Raw genomic sequence first — 22,961 nt, forward strand, 5'->3', positions numbered from 1 at the left:
GAATTTGTAAGATACGCCTACATGAAAAATGGGGAATCAGCCGCTTGCTCCGTCCTCTGAGAAGGCGGAGAAATCAGCAGCAACTGCCTTGCGCAGTAGCAGACTTGGGCTGGCACGTGCACGTGAACCCTGTGGCTCCTGCCTTTCTGGAACAAACGTACTGTTATGAGTGCACTTTCTATGTTAGATACGATTTAGGTTTGCAACTGGGAGAGTCCCGACGACACAACAGCCCCTGCAACGACGACAAGAGAGGAGCAGCAGTCCGGCCTTGCTCCGCCAGTTGACCCGACCAGACTTTGAAAATACACCAGCTTGCATGACACCTATTTCGAATTGGGGTAGTGAAAACCCGCTTTGGAGAAAGTACGGAGTACTGGCCCAAAATATACAGTAAAAGAGGGCAAAAGACAACGGCTACATGATATACATAGCATGGAAATTCACAACTCGGTAAACTCCAGCAAAGGGCGGAAAGCCCAGCGAACCGAAACCATCCAGGCTTTCCAGGAAGAGACCCAGACTATCCCCACATATCTCAGTCCTCGCTGGCTGGCTGCGTCTCGCCCTTGGTATCTTCAGCCACGGGCTCAGCCACAGGCTCAGCCACATTTGCCGCGGCAGGACTGTCCACCTTATCTGACAGCGACTCTTCTTTTGGGGGCGGCGTCTCGGACAGAGGTTCGATCGTTGTTGGCTCCGCATCCAGCTGGACCTCTGGCGCAGGGTCTGCTGCCGGCAGCTTTGTCACGGACTCTGTTGTGGACTCTGGTGCTGTGACGGGTGCAGCCTCTGCAGTCTCTACAGCTTCTGTAGTTTCTGCAATTTGTGTGACCTCTGCTTCTGGCGTGGGCTTTGCCGACACAGACTCCACCTTGAGCTCTGCTTCTGGCGCTGCTGCTGGTGCCTCCGGTTCTGCCGCCACCTCTGGCTCTGGAACAGCCACTTCCTCTGCCGGCTGATCCGACATGGCCACGTCCGGCTGATCGTCGGCCTGCTGTCCTGGCTCCGGCTCTGACCGAGCGCCGCTCTGCACAACCGACGATGCCGGCTCGGACTGTTCCTCGAGGAAGTCGGTCATTGGCTGGTCCTGTGACTCGCTGATTCCGTTGTCATCGCCGCTGGGCTCCTCCTTGACTACCGTTGCAGGTGCAGGCAGCACTGTCTCCTGTGCAGAGCCGTTTTCTTCTGGAACTGCCTCTGCTACTGCTGCTGCTGCCTCTGCGCCTTCTGTCGCCACCGTGGACGGTCCTACTCCTGCTTCTGCTGGTGTCACTGTTGCTGCCGCTGCTGCCGCTGCCGCCGCTGCTGCGTGCTGTTGTCTGCTGCGCTGCAGACCGATGGGAAGAACACCTTTCTTTCGGCCGCGTCCGACTTTGCCCTTGCGACGAGGCGGTGGGTTGCGCTTGCGGCTGGGTGTCGTCTGCTGCTGCTGTGGCGGCAGGTCGCGGTTGGAGGCGGGCACGAGCGTGGTAGACAGGATCTCACCGCCGTCAACGGTCTGTTGGCCGTCAGCCAGCGTCACCGTCTGCTCGTATGCATTGCCGGCGGCGTCGAGCTTGCGCACCTTGGCCACGGTGACCATGGGCATCGGCATGCTCGTGACGCTGGCGCTGGCGCTGCTGGCGATCTCGACCGTCTGCTTTGGCGGCAATACCACCGTGTTCTTGCGGCGCTTGGCCAGATGCGACGCCAGTGGTGACTCCACGTCGCGCGACACCTGCTTCCACACCCGCAACAATAGAGTCTCGTCCTTGGCCGGGGCCGTGACAGCGGCCGTAGTGACGGCACTGGCTGCCGGAGTTGCCTGTCCGGCCAGCAGCAGGATGCCCTTCTTCTTAGCCGCTGCCGCATCAGCGCCACTAGCCGCAGAATCGGCCGTCGTCAAGTCCGCCACGGAGCTCGACGCGTCCGCCATCGGGCCCCCGCCCGATGCTGCAGCCGTGGCAGCCGCTGCGGTCACGTCGGCATCGGCCTCGTCCTCCTCAGCCGGGGCGCGGCGCTTGTACAGGATGCCGGAGCGCGCAGCGCGCAGCAAGTCCTGGGTATGCGGCGGCAGCAGCTGCCAGTCCTTAGGCATGCCGTGTGGCAGCTCGTAGGACCACCGATTGTTCGTCTTCGAGTCGTTTGCGTGGGCCGGTTGGGGAGGGTCGACGTTGATCCACTCGTGGCGCCATTGGCGCACCGGCAGGCCCTCAAAGTCGTCGTGCTCTGGATACGTGTTGCGGGCGCCTCGTCTCGTCTGCGTGCTGATCCTGTACTGCAAACCAGAGGCGTTAGTCCACATCGGATGGCGAGACAGCAGAGCAAAGGAATCCACATACAGACGGCGCCATGACGGATGCTCGGTGGCAAGAGCAAAACGGCCAGACGGTGTGGCTGCACGAGGGGGGGAGGGTTACGTCGGGACCGGCCTGCTCGTCGGGACGCGCGTGCAGAAGACGGATCTCGTCTTGCTTATGCGCCAGGCGCAATAAAAAAGGGAGTGAGGAAAAAGTGAACGAATGGTCACGAGTCGCTGGTGTGTGCCGGCGACAGCGAGATGAGCGAGCGTGAGCGAAGTAGCACAGCTCGCGGAAATAAAAAGGCCGATAAAAACAGTTCTCCAGAAAACGTGGACACGTTTGGTGGATTCCGTGCCTATTATGCGTTGGTGATGAGAGGCTGAGGCGAATAGTGAGAAAGCCAAAGCGCGACGGAAAATCGAACAGGGGTGAGGAGTGGGTTGCCTCGCGCCACGCATTCGCCCCGTATTAATAAGCTATGCTTCACGTGACGACACTTTGGCTGAAGCTGATAGGAAAACAACAAAACAAATCTTCCTTCTGTAAGCAAGTCTTGGTATAAGCGATGAATTGGAATCATAAAAGAAACTGCAATGTTTCCTGGCTAGAGAACTGTGATCCGATCAGCCGACTTTTTGTCTGTAATTGTACTATTATTCGACGAACCCTGGCAGTGCGACGAGCACTGCATATATGCGAGTATGTAAGCATCATCATTCACCGAAAGGATGAGCGCACCATACATCTTACATTCGCACCCTATTAACCAGTCGACCGTTCGGCTCCCGGTGTGCAATGTGGTCTGGATTCTGTGGTGGGGCTATTGGATTTTATGGAAGGAGGCATTTTGAAGCTGGAATGTTCGGCGTTGTGTTTGTAAGATACAGGCTTGTATGGAGACCTACAGATGATTATCTTAATTAAGGCGGATCGGATGCATATCGATCGGATGGGCTACTCGTAGTTTTCAGGATACGAGTCTTCTAAGCGAAGCGGCACAGAAACTCGATGATCGACGCAGCAGCACAGCCTCTACATGATACTTCGATTCTGTCTATATGAGAATACATTTCTGCGCATGTCTATCCTACGGGGCCAGCATCCATCGCACGACATCGCCGGCCCAGTCGCGCCAGTAGGCTGCGTGCTCGGCCAGCGGCACCGTGACGAAGCGCGGGTCGACTGGCACCGGCATGCAGACGCACCACTGAAAGGCGGGGGCTGAAGAGAACTCCTGTAGCGAATCGTAGCCGGCGAATGACAGACGAGTGCTGGTGCTGGTGTCTGGGCGATACTGCTGGAGATGGTGGTGCAGATAGGTGCGCGGACAGTCGGCGTTGTGGTCCAGCCAGAGACGACGCTCGGCAGCAGTACAAAAGGCCACGAAGATGGCCACGGAGACGGAGCTGAGGACAAGGAGGCTGATCAGGAGCTCGGCCATGGCATCGGCGGGGAAGGTAGTCTGCATATGGGCGCGCCGGTTTGACAGCAAAGTCAACAGCCGGGCAGAGGATTCGGCAACAGACGGCCGAGAAGACGGCCGAGGCGAGAGCGGAAAAGTCGGACTGGGAGACAAAGTCAGAGACAGGTCGCGGATGTTCCGGCTGCTGGTTGTCGGGGGAGGCAACGGCGACGGCCTCGTCGACAGTGGTGGCAGTACAGTGGGCGTGTCGAGCTGCTGGACGTCGGTGCTGCTATCGGAATGGCCGTGGTCTTTTATATGGCTCGTCTGCTTCCGTAGCCAGCCTCCCCGCAGACCCTCCCAGAGGCCCCTCACTCTCTCGGGTCCATCTTTGACCCCACACGAGACTGCCAGCCAGACGCTCACGGCTGCAAGGTTCTCCCACTGCTGGGCCGTGGCCAGGTGCAGGGTAATCTGCGGGATATCCAGCACCGACCCTGCATTCTGGCGACGTTGCCATTTGCGGTCCACGTGGCCGGTGTGGATGTGCCACAGGGGAAAGGGGCTCTTCAGAGGAGGAGGGGTCTGCAGGAGGACCCGAGCATCGCGCAAGGCTTGTTGTCGGCGCTGGCCCTCTTTCGTCCATGGTGTTCTGGGTGTTTTGGGTGATTTGGATGCTCCGGGAGTCTTGGGCATCCAGGGCGTCTTGGGCGTTTTGGCCGACTGCAGATCGTCGGCCACAATATGGTCCCCGTCCTTGTGGCCGGTCTCCGCCTCTTCGTCCTCTTCCACCAACGGCCAGAGACCCCAAAGCGAAGCGGAGCCGTCGTCGTCTTGTCCGTCGATCAGTGAGGCCAGAACCCTGCGCAGCTTCTCGTTCTCCTGGCTGAACTGTTCCCTCTCATCCAGCGCCACATCCCGCTCGGTCATGGCATGCTCGGTTGCCCCAAGAGCCTCGTCCCGTTCGTTTTTTACGCGGTTGATATCCTCCTTCAGCTCCCGTACGGTCTCGCTCTCTTCTGCGCTCTCCGGCATTCTCTTACTGACTGTACTGTCTCTCTTTCCTCTGGTGACAACATCCTGTCCCTCGTCGTCGTCGTGGACTCGTGCGAGACGGTCCATCGCTGGCAGTTCTGTGTCGCTCATGTTGCCTTCGGTTCCGCTGTTGTCACTGACAGAGCTGTGGCTGCTACTATCGTACAGACCGTCTGATGCTGCCTGGTCTTCGTCTGCTGTCTCGCCTTCGTCGCCTGTGACTGCAGCGCTCTCGGCCTGAATCGGTCGTTTGGTATCGAGCACATCGGGCAGAGTGATGTCAGTGAAATTGGTCGATTCGGAGAGACTTTGTTGCATCATCAATTCCGGCAGGTCTTGCCACACGTCCTGCAGCTGTATGGACTGATGCGATGCCGTTTGGTAGAGGCCAGGGCTGCCGGGGTTGTCCAGGCTCTCCGGATCGTCCATGGATGCCATGACTGACTGCTCTGTCTTTTGCTGCTCCCGCTGCCACTTGCGAATGCGACAGAACTGCTTCACAAGATACACCAGTCGTGCCAGAGGGCCCAAGAGATCTTGGTCGTCAAGGTACTGGTTCGTTGCCTCACGTTGAGAGCCGAACTCGGACCCGTCTCGAAACGCACTCCGGGGGTCATTCGCTGCTGCGTCGTCGGCTAGCGCATCTTGCAGATCCGAGTCTTCGAGCATCAGTTCTTCTAGCTCTCCGTTCACGGCATTGAAGAGGTCGTGAAGCTGTGCATTCTCTCCCCGTAGCGTTGCAATCTCAGCCTGTAGGCGGGCTAGCTGTTCATTGTTATCTTCCAAGCTGTCGTCGTCTAGATCATGGCGCATCTTTGGCTCCCTCGCCTCTGTGTGTCTTGGTTCTTCGCTCTCCCTTCTTCTTTCTTCTACCTCCTCTCTCGCTTCCGCTTTGGATCGCCGACCATCTGTAGCGTCTTCATGGATGGAGACTACTAATGTCGGAATCCCCTCAGAGCCTGCAGTCGGTGCCCGCTCTATCTTCTTTACGTCTGTAGCAGGCGTCGGTGGCGGCGGCGAAAAGAGCGCTTCTGTATACGTCTTACTCGGGAGCTGCATCGAAGTGACGATGCCATCACCGTCGTCTTCGACACTTGGCGCAGAGCCAACGCTGCTCCCATACAGACTGGCGTTTCGGGAGTGACCGAGCTGAAATCGCCTCGGTCGTGTGCCTGGTCGTGGACGTGACTGAGATCGCTGTGCTGCAAGCTTCGGCGAACTCTGTTCTGTGCCCAAGGTTTCATGTTGGTCTCTGTTCTCTCCGGCATCGACGTTCGTCTCTTGTAAGTTTTCCCTGCCTTTGCTAAGACCGTGTAGTTCTGGCTCGGTCATGATGTCGTGTATGTTTTGTCACCCTTGAGATTGGCGGAAAATTTTACGGCTGAGCTTCTGAGGATTCCTCGCATTGCGCATTTCATATTAATCGAGACAGACTCGATATTTGAAGTTACAGGACAGCTGCGCAGATGAGAGTGGGAGACAAAGAAGGAAGGCGCGCCGTGTTAACCAGAAGCGGCAACTTCCCTTTACGGAAGCAGTTCTGGACAAAGAACAAGAAGCCACGGGACCAGGGGAAATGCTCCATTGGATTAGCATATGAAGACGAGAGCCCTTTCTTGTCGAGGCTGCTCCGTTTCCAGCCTGGGACGAGAGTATTGCCGACTACCAGACCATATTATGGCCTGCAGCAGTTCGGCGCGGTCATGCATATGCATGGATTCGGACTAGGCTTACACGGTTGCATTTGTGCTGTATTCGACAAGCGAAATGTGTAAACTGCATGTGCACTCAAATTTCCACTGCTTTCTGTCATCGCGCTCGAGGCCGCTGCAGCAGCTGGCCCGAGTTGCCATCCTGGGCTATTCCGGCGCCGCCTTCTCCAATAAGTATGGCTCCGGTACGAGGACGTCAACGCACTGCTCGACTGGGTGCGGCCCATGGTCGCCGAGGTCCCCACGCTGTCTTCTGGCTGTACGAGGGCAAGACGCACTTTGACCTGCTGGACAACCGGGACGAGATGTTCGCGAACCTCGTGCCAAAGTGGGATGGAGAGCCGTCATACGCACGAGCCGGCAGAAACGACGGAATATGGTAGATTAGCAGCAGCGTTTTCGTATTCATTTTTTGTTTTGTTAAGGCACATCTCTCAGGTGAACCAGGCCCGGCCGTTGGGATGCTTCTCACCCGCTATTTCGCGGTGGGCTATCATGGGCTTCTTAATGTTGAACGTCTCGATGACGTCGCGCCACATGGCCATGTCCATGGATAGGATCAGCTGGTGCTTCCGCGTGTCCTCCTCGGGACCGGAGCTGTCCTTGGCCGTTTCGGTGTCCTCTTCGGAGATGGGGTCTGAGGGGTGATTAGGAAAAAGAAGGGGAGGGAAAGAAAAGGAAGAAAAACCCACGAAAAAGGAAACAAAACTCACAAATTGATGGCAGCCCGTTGTCGTCATAGGCCAGGCCGACACGGCCGTCGCGCACGAGGAAGCTGATGTAGAAGAAGTTCTCGACTGTCTGGGCAAAGGAGCGTGGGTTGATGGCGAAGCGGATGAGGTCAACGCCGCCGTCGCTGCGGATGCCGTAGCGGTCCATGAGGCGGCGCAGCAGGGCCTCGTCGTCCTCGTCGTCGCCGTCGCCGCCGGCCTGCTCGTACGCCCGCTGCACCTTGGCCTGGCCGTGCTCGGCCGCGCGCCGCAGCTGCTGCAGGATGTCGGTGGCCAGCGCCGTCAGGTCGCTGTTCTGCGACACATTGAGGTCGCCGGGTCGCAGCACCTGTGGCCGGACCTCCTGCAGCTCGTTGAGCCGCAGAGCCGCCGTGCGCTTGCGCATCACCACCCGTGTCTTCTCGTCGCCGGCCAGTGTGGCCCGAGGCAAGAAACGTGCCAGTCCAGGCCGTCGCACATGCGGCAGACAGGCGTACTGGCCAAAGTGCGTCCAGTCCAGATCGGCCTTGGCAGCACTGCTGGATGTGCCGGCCTCGTCGTCGTCGTCGTCCGTTCCTTGTGCCTCGTCCTCTTCGTTCCCGTCGTGCACCTCCTCTCGTCCACCTTGCCGGTGGGCGGCTGCCTCGACCTTGCGGCGCCGTCGCTGCTCCCGTGACAGATCTGGCGAGCCTTCATCGTCAATACCGCGGCCAAACTGCATGTAGTCCTTGCATCGCGACACAAAGTCCTCCAGGTTGACGCCGCTGTCGTCGGCACGGTCGGCCAGAAAGTGCGTCGTCCGCTTGTAAGCCAGCTCGGAGATGCGAATTACCAGTGCCGCATCAATGGCTGCCTCGCTCGTCTGCTTGGTCCGCTGCAGCAGCGTGTCTGACTCTTCCAGCACCGTGTGCAGCGCCTCGGCCTTGGCGTCCAGAAATCGCGTCTGGTCCGTCGTCGTCTGCTTGATCAGGCTGCGGAAACCCTGCTGCAGCCGCCGCCGATCTTCGAGCGACTGCTCCACGCCCAGCATCTGGTCCGTGTTCGCGCCATCCCAGCTGTCCTGGGTCATGTCCATGTCGGTCATGGTGAGTTGTGGTTGCTGCTGGCTGAAAACGGGCTACTGTGATTAGACGCGCTGATTAAACGCGGTCGACCGTCAATAGAAGGAGGGGATATATTACGTAAGCACTTACCTGTATCGATAAGCAGCTCAAGGAGCTGCTGCATGTGACAAGAACGAGTCTGGGTACATACACAATCGCCATTTCGACGACAGCAGACACACCACAGCGCGAATGGAGCCGTTCTCGTTTGCCAGCTCCGAGGCGCTCAACCTCCAGGTCAGCATCCGGATTGTCAGCCTCGAAGGCGAGGAGACGCCCTTTCTCGACTCGACGCTGGTGACGCATCCGGAGATCCGTCATGTTGGGGCCAACACGAGTCTACACTCGGACCTGTATGCAACGGCACAGGTGTGGGCGGGATCGAAGCCGCTGACGGTGCCGGTGCAGACAGCGTACCGAGCTTTCAAGGCGGAGCGGAAGTGGAACGAATGGCTGACGCTGCCGATCCGCTACTCTGGACTTCCAGGTGACGCCAGCGTTGCCATCACGGTATGGGACGTGTCGCCAACGGGTGGCGGAACGGGTGCGAGAGGCCATGCGGTACCGTTTGGCGGAACGACGATCCCGCTGTTTGACGGCGAGAACCAGCTGCACAAGGGCCGGTACAAGTGCGTAGTGCACCGGCTGGCCGAGGCAGACGGCTACGACAACAGCAAGACACCGGCCTTTCCCCGCAAGAAGAGGACGAAGCAGAGTCGGCAGAAGGACGAGCAGAAGCGGGTGGTGGCGTACGGTGACGGCGATGACGACAGGGATAAGAACACGATCGAGGAGGAGGACGGCAAGGACATTAGCGAGCACGACGCCGAGGCCGAAGAAGTCGAGCGGATGGACCGATTGTTCAAAAAGCACGAGATGGGCGAGATCCCACGGGTCGAATGGCTGGACCAGCTGGTGTTCCGGGGGTTTGAGCGACGCAGCATGCAGCGAGCGGCGTCGTCGCTGCGGCAGCCCCGGGGGCTCGACGAGGGGGGCTCAGACGGAACTGGCCGAGCAGACGGAACGGACGAGGCACACGGGGCCAACAGGCGTCCAGGACCGTCACGATTCCTGCTCAATGTGGAGTTTCCGCGGTTCGACTTCCCGGTGGTGTTTGTGGACCACGAATACCCGCCGCCAGCGATCTCAGCGCTGCAGAACATGTCGGCGTCACAGTCGGGGGTCGTGCTGAAGCCGGCACCTGAAGTACACTTTGGACCGGGGATCGACGGCGGTAGAGGTGCTGGTGCCGGAGGCGAGGGCATGGCACGGTTGATGCGGGTGTACGATGCTGAGGTGGGAGCACGTGACAATCCAGCGGAGAGCAAGCACCGGCGACTGGTGCGGACGCAGCACCGACACGGGGCGCTGGACAAGGACCTCAAGCCGAACGCGAAGAACCGGGACGAGCTGAACGTGATCATGTCCTATCCACCGACACAGGTGCTGACGGCAGACGAAAAGGACCTCGTGTGGAAGTTCCGATACCACCTGACGCGCGAGAAGAAGGCGGTGACCAAGTTTGTCAAGTCGGTCAGCTGGGGCGACGGGGCGGAGGCGAAGCAGGCGGTGCAGGTGCTGGGGCGGTGGACCAACATCGACGTGGATGACGCGTTGGAGCTGCTGGGACCGACATTTGATCACCGGTCGGTGCGGGCGTATGCGGTCGAGCGGCTGCGCAAGGCTGACGACAGCGAGCTGCTGCTGTACCTGCTGCAGCTCGTGCAGGCCTTGAAGTTTGAGATGGGGGGAGGGGAAGGGGGAGGAGGAGAAGAGGAGGAAGCACAGATGAACTCGCAAGACGAAGCACAAGCGAACGCGAACACACACAACCCTCACAACTCATCGCTGGCACGATTTCTGATCGCACGGGCAGCTGGCAACCTGATGCTAGGCAACTACTTCTACTGGTATCTGATGGTGGAATGCGACGACCACAGCATGGCGCAGACGGCGGAGAACCGAGCAGTATACCGCAAGGTGGCGTACGACTTCATGGCCGAGCTGGAGCGACGACCAGGCGGAGCAGAGACGCGGCAGATGCTGCGGCGACAGGCCGAATGGGTGGCGGTGATGGCCAAGATTGCGGGCGAAGTCAAGGAGGCGCACGAGCCGATGGCCCGTCGGGGCGAGCGAGTGCGGCAATTTCTGACGGACGGACGCAACGAGCTGGCGACGATTGAGCCACCGCTAGCACTGCCGCTGGACCCGTCGGTGATGGTGGTGGGCGCAGCAACGGGGCCGGACGACGTGGCGGTGTTCAAGTCGTCGCTGCATCCGATCAAGGTGGCCTTCCGGGACGTGGACGGGGGACGGTATCCGATTCTGTTCAAGATGGGCGATGATCTGCGGCAGGACCAGCTGGTGATCCAGATCATCACGCTGATGGACCAGCTGCTGCGCAAGGAGAACCTGGACCTGCGGCTGACGCCGTACAAGATCCTGGCGACGAGCAGCCGCATGGGCCTGACGCAGTTTGTGCCGTCGGCGAGCCTGCAGAGCCTGGCCGCACGCTATCGTGGCGCGCCCAACGCGGCGCTGGCGTATCTGCGGCAGCACAGCGGCGATCCGAACGGGCCGCTGGGCCTGCAGGCCCGCACGCTCGACACGTTTGTCCGGTCGTGCGCGGGCTACTGCGTCATCACGTACATTCTCGGCGTGGGCGACCGCCATCTCGACAACCTCTTGCTCGCGCCGGACGGTCGCTTCTTTCACGCTGACTTTGGCTTCATCCTCGGCCGTGATCCCAAGCCGTTTGCCCCGGCCATGAAGCTCAGCCGCGAGATGGTCGAGGCCATGGGCGGCAGCGGGTCCGAGCACTACCGCCAGTTCAAGCAGTACTGCTTTCTCGCCTACTCGGCCCTGCGCAAGTCCAGCAACCTGATCCTCAACCTGTTCAGCCTCATGGTCGACGCCAACATCCCCGACATCCTCTGGGAACCCGACAAGACCGTGCTCAAGGTCCAGGACCGCTTCCACCTCGAGCTCAACGAGGAGGACGCCATGCGCCACCTCGAGCGCGTCATCGACGACAACCTCAACGCTTTTGTGCCCGTCGTCATCGATCGTCTGCACGAGTTCGTCCAGGCTTTCCGGGCGTAAAGGGTAAGCAGGGGGATGTATTATTAGAAGATGTGATAGACAAGAAGACAAGAGACCAAGACCAAGAGACGCCAGAGACACAAAATACCAAAAGACAACGCAACGCGACCAATAATCCTATCCCCCCTGTCTGTTGCCGTCGTGCTGGTCGTGCTGGTTGCCGCTGCTCTGTCGCAGTAGTGTTGGGCCGCGCAAGAGCCGACTCGACAGGCTGAAGCGTGCCGGCTGTGGCTGTGGCTGTGGCTGTGGCTGGGATTGTGGCTGTTGTTGTTGCTGCTGTTGTGGCCGTTCGTCCCAGGGTGGAAATCGCTGCTGTCGCTCCTGTTCCTCCTGCTGCTGTCGTCGGCTGTAGAGCTGCTGCTGCAGGCCTGACGGCGGCAGTCGAGAGGAACGACCGGCACCGCCGGCGTGCTGTCCGTACGGTGACAGCAGCGAGGCCGACGAGGACGATGCCGCGTAGTGGGCCGACTGGCGTGCCTGCTCGATCAGGCCCTTGGCCTTGTGCGTGCTGACAGGTGCTGACGGCCCGAGGACACTGATGCTGTGCAGACCCCCTCCTCCTCCTGCGCCACCCCCCCACGCCAGCTCCGCCTGCATCGCCGTCCAGCTCTCGACCCGGCCGCTCGTCGCCTCCTCCGCGCACGCGCACTCGTCGCCGGCCGGACAGAACCGCTCGCCGGCCGCGTACCAGGCCCGCAGACAGGTCGGGTGGCTGGCGCAGCCGCACCCAAAACATGGCAGGTACAACGCGTCCACCGGCTCCGTGCAGTACACACACCGCAGCTGCGCCCGCGTCAATCGGCATCGCTGGCAGGAACCCACCGCACCGCCGTTCTTGGCGGCGTGTCGGTGTGTCTTGGCCGTGGCCGTGGCTGTGGCTGTGGCTGTGCTCTCGGTGGCTGTGCTTCCCGTGGCTGTGCTCTCGTACTCGGCCGGCTCCAGTTGCATCTCGCACTGCGGACACACGCCCACCGCATCCAGCCCGCGCCCTGAGTCCCGTACTGCCTGCAGCCGTGATCGTCGGCTGCTCGACGGCGATGCCGTCCCGCCACTGCCACTGGCCATGGCCGGTCGGCCCACCGCCTTCATGGCATCCTCCCGCAACACGTTGAACTTGAGCACCTCCAACCGGGCCAGCGGCTCTCCCCATACCTGCAGCAGCTCCGAATATGCGTACCGGTACTCGGCGTACTGCCGCCGTCGCCGCCGTGGACTTCCCAGCAGCGACGCTACCATCCAGCCGTCGTCGTCAAAGAGGTGGTCGTTGCACGTCCGCACATGAATGTCCACCGCCACCAGCGTCGTGCCGGCTGCCTCGGCCTGCGCTCGTGCCCCCTTGACGGCCGCTGACGCTGCTGCTGCCGCTAATGTGTCCTCGCGTCGTCGCCCGTCGTCCGACACCGACGTCGCCGCCGTGCCTGGATCCGACGGCCCCCCGACCGTCACGCATCCTCTTCCCTCTCCGCTGCCTCCGCTTCCTCCTCCAAAGAGCGCTGACGCTGCCCAGGTCAGGTTGCCCGACGTCAGGTTGCCAAAGATCGTCTCGGCCGGACTCGGCCGCTTGCGTGCCGGCCCTGCATGATCCTGCGACGACAGCGGTGACGACGACAGCAGCTTGCTGCCCGTCTTCCCTCCGCCACTACCGGTTCGCGGCGATGTCGACGTCGACGCTGCCAGCCGCCGTCCATTGGCCGGAGACGGAATGGGAATGTCTCGGTGGGCCGACGTAGAGTGCAGCAGCAGCTGCTTGTAAGCATGACTCAGCGGCTGCACTGCATAGGGTAGCGGGTGGCGGCCGGCCGGAGGCGACAGCCGTGGCTGCATGGCGGCCGACGACATCCGCCGTGTCGGAATCGTCGTGGCTGTGTGCGTGTGCGTGTGCGTGTGCGAGCCTGTGTTCGCCTCGGCACTTCCAGCCCGATCCTGCGGCGATGACGACAACAGCGTCGTCAGCGTCTGTGGAATGCTGGCTGCAATAGCCGACACAACCGCGTTGTTGCCGCGGCGGAAGAACCGGCTGGCCGCCAGGCTGAAGCGCGGCGACGACGACAGTCCGTTTGAGTTGGTGTCTCCCCATTTTGGTGGCGTCTCGCCGCCCGAGTACGAGTTGTTGTGCGAGAACACCGTCGCCGATGCTGCTGCTGTTGCTGCATCCTCCCACACGGTCGTGTTGTCGTCGCCGTAGCCGAAATCGTCGTCGTCATAGCCGTCCACGTCGTCGTAGTCGCCAAAGCCGTCGTCGTCCACGTCGTACTCGCCCATCCCACCACCACCACCACCACCTCCACCGCTGCCACCGCTGCCGTCGTCCGGGTCAATGGACCCGTCGTAGAACACGGCCGTCGGCGGTGCCGTGTTGCTGCTGCTGCTGGTGTGGCTGATCCCGTGACCGCTGCCGGCTGGCAACAGCTGCCACGACGGCGCCCCGTGCACCAACCCGCGCGTCGTCGGCACGTAGTCCAGCGAGAACGACGGCGCCTTCATCGGCAGCGGCGTGTCCGGCTGCGACATGTGCGATTCCGCATACGCCACGCTGTCCTCTTCAAATGACTCGCCAAAGATGCACGACAGCATCGCCAGCATCTGCATGTCGGCCCGCTGCTCAAAGTGCTCAAAGAGGTCGTCCACAAAGTCACGTGCCAATGGATGCAGGCCCCACTTCACTCGGCCTGCAAGCCTGTCGCCGGTTCGTCCGGCCTGCTTCTCTCCGGTCCTGCTCCGGCCTGTTGTTGCTACTGCTGCTGCTGCTGCTGCTGCCGTCGCCTCTCGTGCAATCACCAGTACCGACCGCTGTCGTCGTCCGCCGTCCGCCAGCATCGTCGCCAGCCGCAGCGGCACGTCCGACTTGAGCAGCAGCGCCGCATATCGCCACACGTGGCCCAGATCCGTCTCTCCGTACTTGTCGGCCACGCCGGCGTTGTGCGCACACACACCTCTGCTCCATCGCCAAAAACGGCGTACTCCCTTGCCAGCTCCCGCTTCGACGGCAGCCACGACCGCATGTCCACCACCGATACCGTGCTTTTCGGCCCTTGCGGCAGCTCCAGGTCGGCATCCAGTGTTCCTGACCGCATCATCAGGTCGCTTCCTCCGTCACCAATGTTGTTTCCGCTTCCACCTCCGCCAACCCCTCCACCCTCGCCGTCGCTGCTGCCACCGCCACCCAGCAGCAGCATCCGTCGTCGGGCAGCCCGGCCGCCGCCTCCCCGCCGCACAATCCGCCGCTGGAAGCCCATGTTCATCGACCACGGGTCCACCATGTTCCGCACCGATTGCTGGTAGGCGCTGCTGCCGTGTTTGCCCGCCGTCTCCGACGAGGACGAGGATGACGAGGACGACGAGGAGGTTGACGAGTATGCCGAGTCGCTGTCCGACCCGTCTGACCGCGACGACAACGGCGAGGATGACAGCGACAACGGCGAAGGCGATCGTGCTCGTCCCGACTGGTTGTGACCGGGACTGTGATTGCTGTTGTTGTTGTTTTTGTACCGTCGCCGGCCCCTGTGTCCGCTGCCGGCTCCCGTCGTCAGCACCCGGCCGAACCCGATGAAGACCGGCTTCTCCAGTTCGGCCAGCTCTTCGCTTGTCGGCGGTGGCGGTGGCTCAAACAGAAGCTTCGCGCTCGCCCGTCCTGCCTTGGTCAGGAAGAAGCACACCAGCCGTCCGTCGCGGCTGAAGCGCGCGCCACAGCTCCGGGGAGGCGGTGGTGGTCCCTGTGGCTGCATTTCCGGCCCAATGCCTGCTGCAGCTGCTGCTTCTGCGTCTGCTGCTGCCATGGCCGAGTCGATATCGCTATCGCTGCCGTCGCTTCCGCTGCTGCTGCTGCTGCTGCTGCTGTCGTCTCCTTTGGCCCCGATTCCCACTTCACCACTTCCACCACCACCTTCTCCCCCTCCAATACCACCACCACCACTTCCTCCTCCTGCTCCCTCGCCCGCCAGCCATGATGCCACCGTCGGCCGTTCCAGCACTGCCAAGCTCGCTCCTAGGTCTGCTGCCCCTAGCAGATACCGGAACGCTGCTAGCAGACAGTTGCGTCGCCGCTTGAGAAACTCCGCCCCAATCACGTGCAACTCGGCTGCCACCCGGTCCTGTGTCGCTGCCGGCATGAGCGAGCTGTTCTCCACGTAGAAACGGGGTGCTCGCGTCTGCGGATATGTCGCCGGTACCACCACCCGCACCTTGACGTACACGCTTTGGCCCTCGGCTCCCCACGGTCCCTTCATTGCCGCCGTCAGCGACAGGTTGTCCATGTCGATCTCCTCCCATGTCACCCGTGGCAGCTTGTCAGTGATCCGCACAATCTCTTCCTGGATCGTCTCTGGGCCTCCGTAGTAGTCGCCTCCACCGCTCAGCGACGTCCCGTGTGCTGATAGCTGCAGCGGCGACGACAGCGATGCTGTAGCCGTTCCCGTTCCCGTCCCTGTCAGCCCCGACATCACTGACATCCCGGACATTGCCGTCATCGTTGTCGAGTCCTCCATCCGTTCGTTGGACGCCCGTCGCCGGTGTCCTTCGTCCATCACGTCGTCCCATCGTCGCTTACTCATCGTCACACCCTTCATCCAGTCCAGCTGCGCATTGCTGCGATCCCTTTCTCGCCGTCCGGACGCCTTTGTCGCCCGCATCGATGGGTTCCGCCACGACGCTCGCTTGTCGTATTTGCCCCGCCGAGGCGTCGCCGCTGGCGATGCCAGCACGTCACGCATCGAACTTGTTCGCGGCAGCAGTGCCCGTGGCGGTGGTGACGATGCTGCTCCAGCCATCGTCGTCACCGTCGCCGTCGTCGTCGTCGCCGTTGCGGCTGCTGCTACTGCTGCTGCCACCGCCGCAGATGCTTCACGCCGACTGTACGGCCGCACGCTGCTCATCGTCGCGCTCCGCTTTTCGTAATCGCCCAGGTCTTCCAGCACGCGGAAAGTCTTGTACGCCGCTCCCTTGCGCGTGATGCTCAGGTTCTTCGGCGCCGGCTGTCCGCGATGAAAGCCCACCGTGGCCAGGTCAGGCCCGTCGAACCGCCGCAGCCTTAGCTTGCTGTCGTTGCCCCACGACACTAGCTGGTACTCGCGGTTGTCACTCCCGTCGTTGTCGATTTCGCCGCGCGTCCGCCAGAGGAACTCCTTGACCTTGTGGTGTCCGTGGCCGCCAAATACCGCTACCGGTTCGTTGGCTGCCGCCGGGTCTTCCGTCTGCTGCTGGGCCGCCGTCGGCCGCGCATCGTACAGGTACAGGTGACCGGGTGCGTTCTGCGGCATTGCCAGCAGGCCACCGCTAAAGGGCGTGTGTCGGGCGCGCCACACCGGAAAATGCGTGCGGATCACCCGCTCCGGCACGTCGTCATCGTTGATCGGCCCGCCGCTTCCCATGCTGCCGCTCGCCGACAAGTCCACCAGGTCCGACAGCGTCGACAGCGTCGATAGGCTGGTCCGCGTGCCCCCCACGGCCGCGTGGCCGCGCTTGGCATAGTCCCAGAACTTGATCGTCTTGTCCAGCGAGCACGTCACTAAACACGTGCTGCGCGTGCGGTTCCAGTCCAGGCCGTAGATCTTGGACGTGTGTGCCTCGATCGTCCGCATCGGTATCGCCGGGTTCCGGTCGTCCCAGATGTGCACGCATCGGTTGTGCGACGATGCCAGCACGTGCTCGTCCTGCCGGTTGTACTTGACCTGCGTCGCCCCCGCCGCCCAGTCGATAAAGGTCAGTGCCGGCGTGTTAGCCCGCCGCAGATCCCAGCAGTGCACATACCCGTCCACCGAGCAGGTCGCCAACATGTCCGGGTGGTGTGCCGAGAAGTTGACGTCCGTGATCGACCGCCGGTGGCCGGTTAGCGAGTGCTCTACCGAGCCCGCACTCGAGTCGTCTGCCCGGTTGAGGTTCCACACCAGGCACCGATGATTTGCCGTCGATGCCACCCAGTAGTCCCGTGCCGCAAACGGTGACCACTGCACGTCCACCACCAGCCATGGCATCCCGTGACTCTTGAGCATCCGTGGCGCGCTGTACGGATTGTCGAGGTCGATGATCGCGAGGCCTTCGGGCCTGGCCTGCTGTCAGCAGCCAGACGAGGCCATATCAAAGAACATCAACAAGACAGAAAACTCACGATGCTACGGCCACGTCTCGTCCACAGGGCGAGATCGTCGCCGAGCCCTTCAACCCCCCGGCGTGAATGATTCCATCAGAGTCAAAGCTGTCGCTGTCAAACGCCGATTTGATGATCTTGTTCGACCTTTGCGACCCGTCCGACTCGTCCAGACCGTCCAGGTCCGATGCCGCCATGGCGGAAGCTCACGATCGCACGCAAGCACAGCTCGAAGCTTGCATCGATTGCTGCATCCGCCGTGTGTCGTCTTTTTTGTGTGTGCTTGCACCTTGCGGGTTTCGCTTGCGACTTTCGCTTGCGACAATCTCGGCTTCGCAAAAGTACGAACCAGGTCGCGACAATGCGCAAATCGAATGTTGCACGCGAGCTTCCTTTTGGTGGCTTTTAGCGTGTGGTCCCTCAATGCACGTGCTAGCTGTCAGTCTGAACTTCTTAGAGGACGCTGCAGCAAATGCGCCTTGGGTGGGTGTGCTAGTTCCAGCTGGTCGGTCTCTGTAGATACAGCAGAGAATGAGGACCAATAGCGGCGAGAGACCACCGAGGTGGGGCTTTCGGCGCTAGAAGGGCGGGGAGCCTTACCAGCTGCCCGTGATCATCAGCACCTCTCTACTTCCGTACGTATCTTGCATACTGCATTTTTCTCCCCATTGTCCGTCTCTCCCTCCCAGACTCTTACAAACAGACTATCTTTTCTATACGACTCAAAACTCACGATCCAACACGAGCAGATCCGTCATCTTCCTGCTCATCCGAATCCCACTAGCTGTTCGCGCCTTTCGCCTGCAAATTCACCCACCCAAAAACCGTTTGTGCAACAGTCATGGCCTTGCCTAAGAGGATCATCAAGGAGACGGAGCGGCTGATGGCTGAACCGTAAGAAATCAGACCTCTCGGCTCCTTTCCACCTAACTATGCACTAACCTTGCCGCCACCCCTCTGTCCAGTGTCCCCGGCATCAGCGCCATTCCCCACTCCGACAACCTGCGATATTTTGACGTCGAGATCTACGGGCCGTCACAGTCTCCGTACGAGGGTTCGTTTCCCCTCTAAGTGCCGTTCTCTCCTGGCTGTGGCCCCCGATCTGACCGGTGCCTCCTCTAGGTGGCGTCTTTAAGCTAGAGCTGTTCCTGCCGGACGACTACCCCATGACACCGCCAAAGATCCGTTTTCTCACCAAGCTGTACCATCCTAACGTTGACAAGCTGGGACGCATTTGTCTGGACGTCTTGAAGAGTATGCGCGCCTGCATATTTCCATCTACATGATCTGTTCCCTCCTCGCTGACCTCTTCGTCCAGACAACTGGTCCCCTGCCCTGCAGATTCGCACCATCCTGCTGTCCATCCAGGCCCTTCTGGGCGCCCCCAACCCCGACGACCCACTGGCCCCCGATGTTGCCAAGGCCTGGAAAGACAACGAGAAGGCCGCAGTGGAAACTGCGCGTGAGTGGACACAGAAGTACGCGATCCCGAAGCCGCAATAAATAGCACGGCAGACTTTTTACAGAGATGAACTGCAAGAGAGACATTTATACAGGCAACCGAAGCCGAGAGCCAAAGTCACCACAACTTGGCTAGCTGTCATCTGCCTCTCGTGCCTGTCAGAACATGATTCTTGTTTGTTTTCCTTTATTGCGTGTTCATAGATTGGCAGCGTAGGGGACGGTCTATTATTTGCAGATGATATTACGAGTTATTGACCACGGGCTCCACGACTTGATCCTGCCTCCGCTCACGTGTCCTTGAACACGAAGATACCCTTGCCTGACCGGTAGCCCTCGAGCGTGCCGCTGACGGCCGCCGTGAGTGTCTCGACCGGCGTGTCCCAGGTCCAGGGAATGTCTTGCGCAGGACCGGGATGGAACTTGCCGTCGCGGATCAGGTCGAGCACAGCCTCGACGGTTTGCTTGCGGCCGCCCGGGTTGACCGTGCCCCAGCGGCTGAACCAGAAGCCGGCAAAAGAGAGGTCGCGGAAGATGAGCATGCCAGCCGGCACCGTGAGCGGCTGCTTGGCCATGGCACCGTACGTCACCACCTTGGCGCCGTCCGAGAGGCACTTGGCGAGCCCGAGAGCTGGCCGCCCACCGACGCAGTTGAGCCCTAGCAGCAGCGGACTGTCGCGCTCAGATTCGCCGCCCATGTAGTCCTGGCGCAGCCGCGCCGCAAAGCCGCGCTCCTGCACCTCGTCCTCGGTCAGGACCACAGTAGCGCCCAGGTCCGTCAGCTCCTGGTGCAGCGCTGCCGTCTCCTCGACCGTCGACCGTGCCCGCACCACGTTGATGCTGCGCAGACCCCACAGCCGACCCAGTTGAATCGCCGCCCGGCCGACGCCGCTGTTGGCCCCGTTCTGGATGAACCACGCGCCCGCTCCGGTGCCGCTGCGCACGCTCAGCTCCACCACGTCCACAAAGTCGCGCAGCAGCCGCCATGCCGTGCACGGGTTCACCGTCGCCGTCGCTGCCGCCGATGGCGATAGACCAGCCGTCTTCGCTGCCGGGATGCCCACCAGCGCCGTGTCTGCATCTTCCACCAGCGCATGTGTCCGCCACGTGCCCAGTCCCGGTGCTGCTGGCAGCGCCCAGTCACCCGCTGTCAGCGTCGTCACCTCTGAGCCCACTGACACCACTTCGAAGCAGGCCTCGCTGCCCGGAATCGCCGACGGCTCCGCCGTCCCGATCAGTGACGAGAACGCCGGCTTGCCACCGTACGTGCCCTGCACCGTGTTGATGTCTGCCGGGTTGATCGGCGCCGCTAGGTTGCGCACCAGCACCGCCTTCGGTGGTAGTGTGGGGGAGATGGAGTGCGTGTGGAGGCTGCATGCAAAAAATGATTCGAATCAGCAATCAGAGTGCCGTACAAGAAACTGGACAGCAGCCCGCTCACCTCAGGGCCTCAGACGGCTCGCCAAACTTGGAAAACACCAAGGCCTTTGCCTGAGTATAGCCGTACGGCCCAGATTTGAATCGAGCGCCAGTCTGCGTCCGGGGACCCCGTGCCAAAACATTACTGACTGTTGGCCGGTAGTGTAATGGAATATTCCGCGTCCCGAACCCTAGAGCGAGCCGCGCTGGTCGAGCCATTGCCATCGTGGTCGTGAATAACAATAGCTGAACTAAATTATCGAATTGCGGCCGTATTTTATTCGCAGGGACCGGAAGGTAAGTGGCTGCTCTGCTATCTTTACCTTTCAAGCTTCTTTCAAGCGGATCGTGAAGCTGTATATAACCCACCTAATGACGGCATTAGTCGGTTGTCCAAGCTTCGGCAAATGAGAAACAAGGTCCTGGTCCGAACTCCTCACGTGACACCGCAACTCAGCGGAGGTCTGGCTTATCACCAACACTGATTGATACGGACAGCTGTAGCTATTTACAAAACTTCCTTTCTCCCTCGCATCCTTTTCAGGGAGTCCAAACGTACATTTTGCTAATTGATTGATGGAGAACTGTTGTGCCGTCAATTCTATACACAAATCAGACCTCTCAATGGGTGGGGCACACAGCAGAGCTCCCAATGAGCAATTGCAGCTTGAAACAAACTTCCATCCAAGAATGATTGTCGGGTAGACACGTGCAAAATGAATCGTAAGACAAAAAGTTACAAATATTGCCACTAGGGGCGACGTAGCCATAGCTTACAGCTGCAATCGGGTTGGGGAATACCAAAGATAACAAGATGCCACAGACAGTAAGACAGAATATATAAGCAAAAAGAGTGTAGTTGTCGATGTCGTGAAAAAAAGGATGAGACATGAGTCTTGAAAGAGAAAAAGGTGATAACAGAGTGTCCAAAGTGGACGCGGGAAAAAAATCAGAAGAAACACATTAAAAGTCCATTCCTCGTGCGATGCCGATGAACGAGCTTGGGTATCACTGCTTCACCACCTTCTGTCCTCTCCCCTCCCTTTCTCATGATAGACTTTCATGTCGGTAGTTGCGCCAAGCCATCCCGAGTACCGAGACAACAGGGTTGCATTTGTAGTATAGTTGTAGGAGTGTGATGTATAAGTGTACGTCGTGTATTAATGTGTCGCGAAGGGTGTTGTTAAGAGCTCGAACATGGTGCTTCATTCCGTCCCTAAAGTGAGGAGCAGTTGCGTTGTTCGGATGGTTTCAGGTCCGTTCCCTCGGACGGTTCTCTCCAGCGCTGAAACTACTTGATGTTTTTAAACAGGTCGCTGCCGAGACTGCCGTCATCGTCGACCTCAACTTTGGCCTTCAGCTTTGCGAGCTCTGGAATCATCGGCGGTGGCGGGCTGGGCGACTTTGCCGGCTTTGCTGGCTTTGGCGCCTCCTCCAACACCATGCTGGCACGCTTCGACACGGCGTAGTCTCCGTTGATGCTATCGCTGGAGCTGGTGAGACCGCCGCCTCGTAACCGGCGGAACCAGCCGCTCGAGCGCTTTGATTTGCGCTCGTCTATCGCGCCTGTGGTGTTTCGACTGTTCGGGCGGGCGACGCTGTGGTGTATGTCAATGCTGTTAGGTGTGTTTTTCAGGCCTTCAGCTTCAGCGTTAGCATATGCGGCGTTCATGAGATTCCGGCTGAAGAGACGCCGGATACTTCCAGCGTGTGCAGACAGCGTGGGAGACGCAGGGACTCTATCGACACGGCGGTTCAGGCTCCCGTTGGTGCTGGGGCGATAGTGGGTGGGCAGTTGGCCTGCAGTGGTGCATGTGGTGGAGGTGGCGCCGTTCATGGCTCCATTGATCTTACTGCTGGTGTTCACTCCATTCACGCCATTCGTGTTGTTCTTCGGCGGCTCTGCTGCCTTTGGCTTGGGCTTGACGGCCACGGCCACCTTCGGTGCCTTGACAACCTTTGGTGGTGCTTCTTCGACTGGCGACGGCAGTGGCGGCGGGATGTCGGTGCCCTCTGTCAGCGAGGCAAAGTTGAAATCAAGCGCCGGGAGCTCGAATCGCTTGACGGGAGCTTTAGTTGCCACCATGGTCGTGGTAGCTGAGCCGGTAGTTGCGGCTGACATTCTCTAACGTGCAAACGACGTGCACTTGACTCCGGGTGAACAGTCGCGTGCGTATTTCTTCGGATGAAGCACGACGGAGCAGGCCGGCGACGAGAATGTTTTTGGGAGTATCACCGTGTCGACCGACTGGAGGGTTCGAATAGGCTGTGTTTTTTGCGGGTCCCGAGTAGCTTGCTCTAAATTAGCAGCTGTGCGAGGTGCTGCGTAGGAGTTTGCTGAAGGCGCAGTGGGCTCGGCGACAGGATGAAAGCTGGGGCACGTGTGGAATGGTCGGAGGCGTACGACGTAGAAAGATGTTTGCAGTTTGATGAAAGAGGGTCTTGATGGAGAATCTCGACTTGCAAAAGGCAGACGACGCGTAATAAGATTGGCACCAAGACGACGGATGACCAAAAGAGCAATGAGGGCCCTGGAGAGCGATCAGGGGTATAGCGTAGAGGCGTTCGTCGTATGTAAGATAGCTTGGGGGCTCAACTCGACTTGCTTCCCATCAAAGTATATTTATTTTCTGTCGGGCAGCCAGGTTGG

At 60.3% G+C, this 22,961-nt stretch overlaps 9 protein-coding genes across 9 annotated transcripts; 3 read left to right on the forward strand and 6 right to left on the reverse strand.

Moving 5' to 3' along the window:
• Positions 1 to 538: 538 nt before the first annotated feature.
• CMQ_2833 (apopolysialoglycoprotein-like protein) lies at positions 539 to 2,336 on the reverse strand (the record flags this gene model as incomplete). Its single annotated transcript, XM_014316911.1, has 3 exons — positions 539 to 1,084; positions 1,376 to 2,260; positions 2,325 to 2,336. The coding sequence occupies 3 exons, from the start codon at positions 2,334 to 2,336 to the stop codon at positions 539 to 541; spliced, it is 1,443 nt and encodes a 480-aa protein (XP_014172386.1).
• A 1,036-nt stretch (positions 2,337 to 3,372) lies between these two features.
• Positions 3,373 to 6,054, reverse strand: CMQ_3002 (uncharacterized protein; the record flags this gene model as incomplete). The annotated part of the gene is made up of 1 exon (XM_014317080.1): positions 3,373 to 6,054. One exon carries the CDS (start codon positions 6,052 to 6,054, stop codon positions 3,373 to 3,375), a length of 2,682 nt encoding a protein of 893 aa, XP_014172555.1.
• Positions 6,055 to 6,610: 556 nt separating this feature from the next.
• Positions 6,611 to 6,817, forward strand: CMQ_2526 (uncharacterized protein; the record flags this gene model as incomplete). The annotated part of the gene is made up of 1 exon (XM_014316604.1): positions 6,611 to 6,817. The coding sequence occupies one exon, from the start codon at positions 6,611 to 6,613 to the stop codon at positions 6,815 to 6,817; it is 207 nt and encodes a 68-aa protein (XP_014172079.1).
• A 51-nt stretch (positions 6,818 to 6,868) lies between these two features.
• On the reverse strand, positions 6,869 to 8,228 carry CMQ_2986 (nuclear protein qri2; the record flags this gene model as incomplete). The annotated part of the gene is made up of 2 exons (XM_014317064.1): positions 6,869 to 7,071; positions 7,148 to 8,228. The coding sequence occupies 2 exons, from the start codon at positions 8,226 to 8,228 to the stop codon at positions 6,869 to 6,871; spliced, it is 1,284 nt and encodes a 427-aa protein (XP_014172539.1).
• Positions 8,229 to 8,439: 211 nt separating this feature from the next.
• On the forward strand, positions 8,440 to 11,349 carry CMQ_3227 (phosphoinositide 3-kinase; the record flags this gene model as incomplete). Its single annotated transcript, XM_014317305.1, has 1 exon — positions 8,440 to 11,349. One exon carries the CDS (start codon positions 8,440 to 8,442, stop codon positions 11,347 to 11,349), a length of 2,910 nt encoding a protein of 969 aa, XP_014172780.1.
• Positions 11,350 to 11,466: 117 nt separating this feature from the next.
• Positions 11,467 to 17,628, reverse strand: CMQ_2734 (WD repeat protein; the record flags this gene model as incomplete). Its single annotated transcript, XM_014316812.1, has 3 exons — positions 11,467 to 14,193; positions 14,283 to 17,388; positions 17,453 to 17,628. 3 exons carry the CDS (start codon positions 17,626 to 17,628, stop codon positions 11,467 to 11,469), a joined length of 6,009 nt encoding a protein of 2,002 aa, XP_014172287.1.
• A 644-nt stretch (positions 17,629 to 18,272) lies between these two features.
• Positions 18,273 to 18,934, forward strand: CMQ_2728 (ubiquitin conjugating enzyme; the record flags this gene model as incomplete). Its single annotated transcript, XM_014316806.1, has 4 exons — positions 18,273 to 18,325; positions 18,397 to 18,485; positions 18,554 to 18,685; positions 18,750 to 18,934. 4 exons carry the CDS (start codon positions 18,273 to 18,275, stop codon positions 18,932 to 18,934), a joined length of 459 nt encoding a protein of 152 aa, XP_014172281.1.
• A 248-nt stretch (positions 18,935 to 19,182) lies between these two features.
• On the reverse strand, positions 19,183 to 20,536 carry CMQ_2801 (groes-like alcohol dehydrogenase; the record flags this gene model as incomplete). The annotated part of the gene is made up of 2 exons (XM_014316879.1): positions 19,183 to 20,263; positions 20,334 to 20,536. The coding sequence occupies 2 exons, from the start codon at positions 20,534 to 20,536 to the stop codon at positions 19,183 to 19,185; spliced, it is 1,284 nt and encodes a 427-aa protein (XP_014172354.1).
• Positions 20,537 to 21,602: 1,066 nt separating this feature from the next.
• On the reverse strand, positions 21,603 to 22,433 carry CMQ_2844 (uncharacterized protein; the record flags this gene model as incomplete). Its single annotated transcript, XM_014316922.1, has 1 exon — positions 21,603 to 22,433. The coding sequence occupies one exon, from the start codon at positions 22,431 to 22,433 to the stop codon at positions 21,603 to 21,605; it is 831 nt and encodes a 276-aa protein (XP_014172397.1).
• Between the last annotated feature and the right edge of the window lie 528 nt (positions 22,434 to 22,961).

The sequence above is a fragment of the Grosmannia clavigera genome (genome assembly GCF_000143105.1).
Source record: "Grosmannia clavigera kw1407 unplaced genomic scaffold GCSC_144, whole genome shotgun sequence".
NCBI classification, from domain to species: Eukaryota; Fungi; Ascomycota; class Sordariomycetes; order Ophiostomatales; family Ophiostomataceae; genus Leptographium; species Leptographium clavigerum.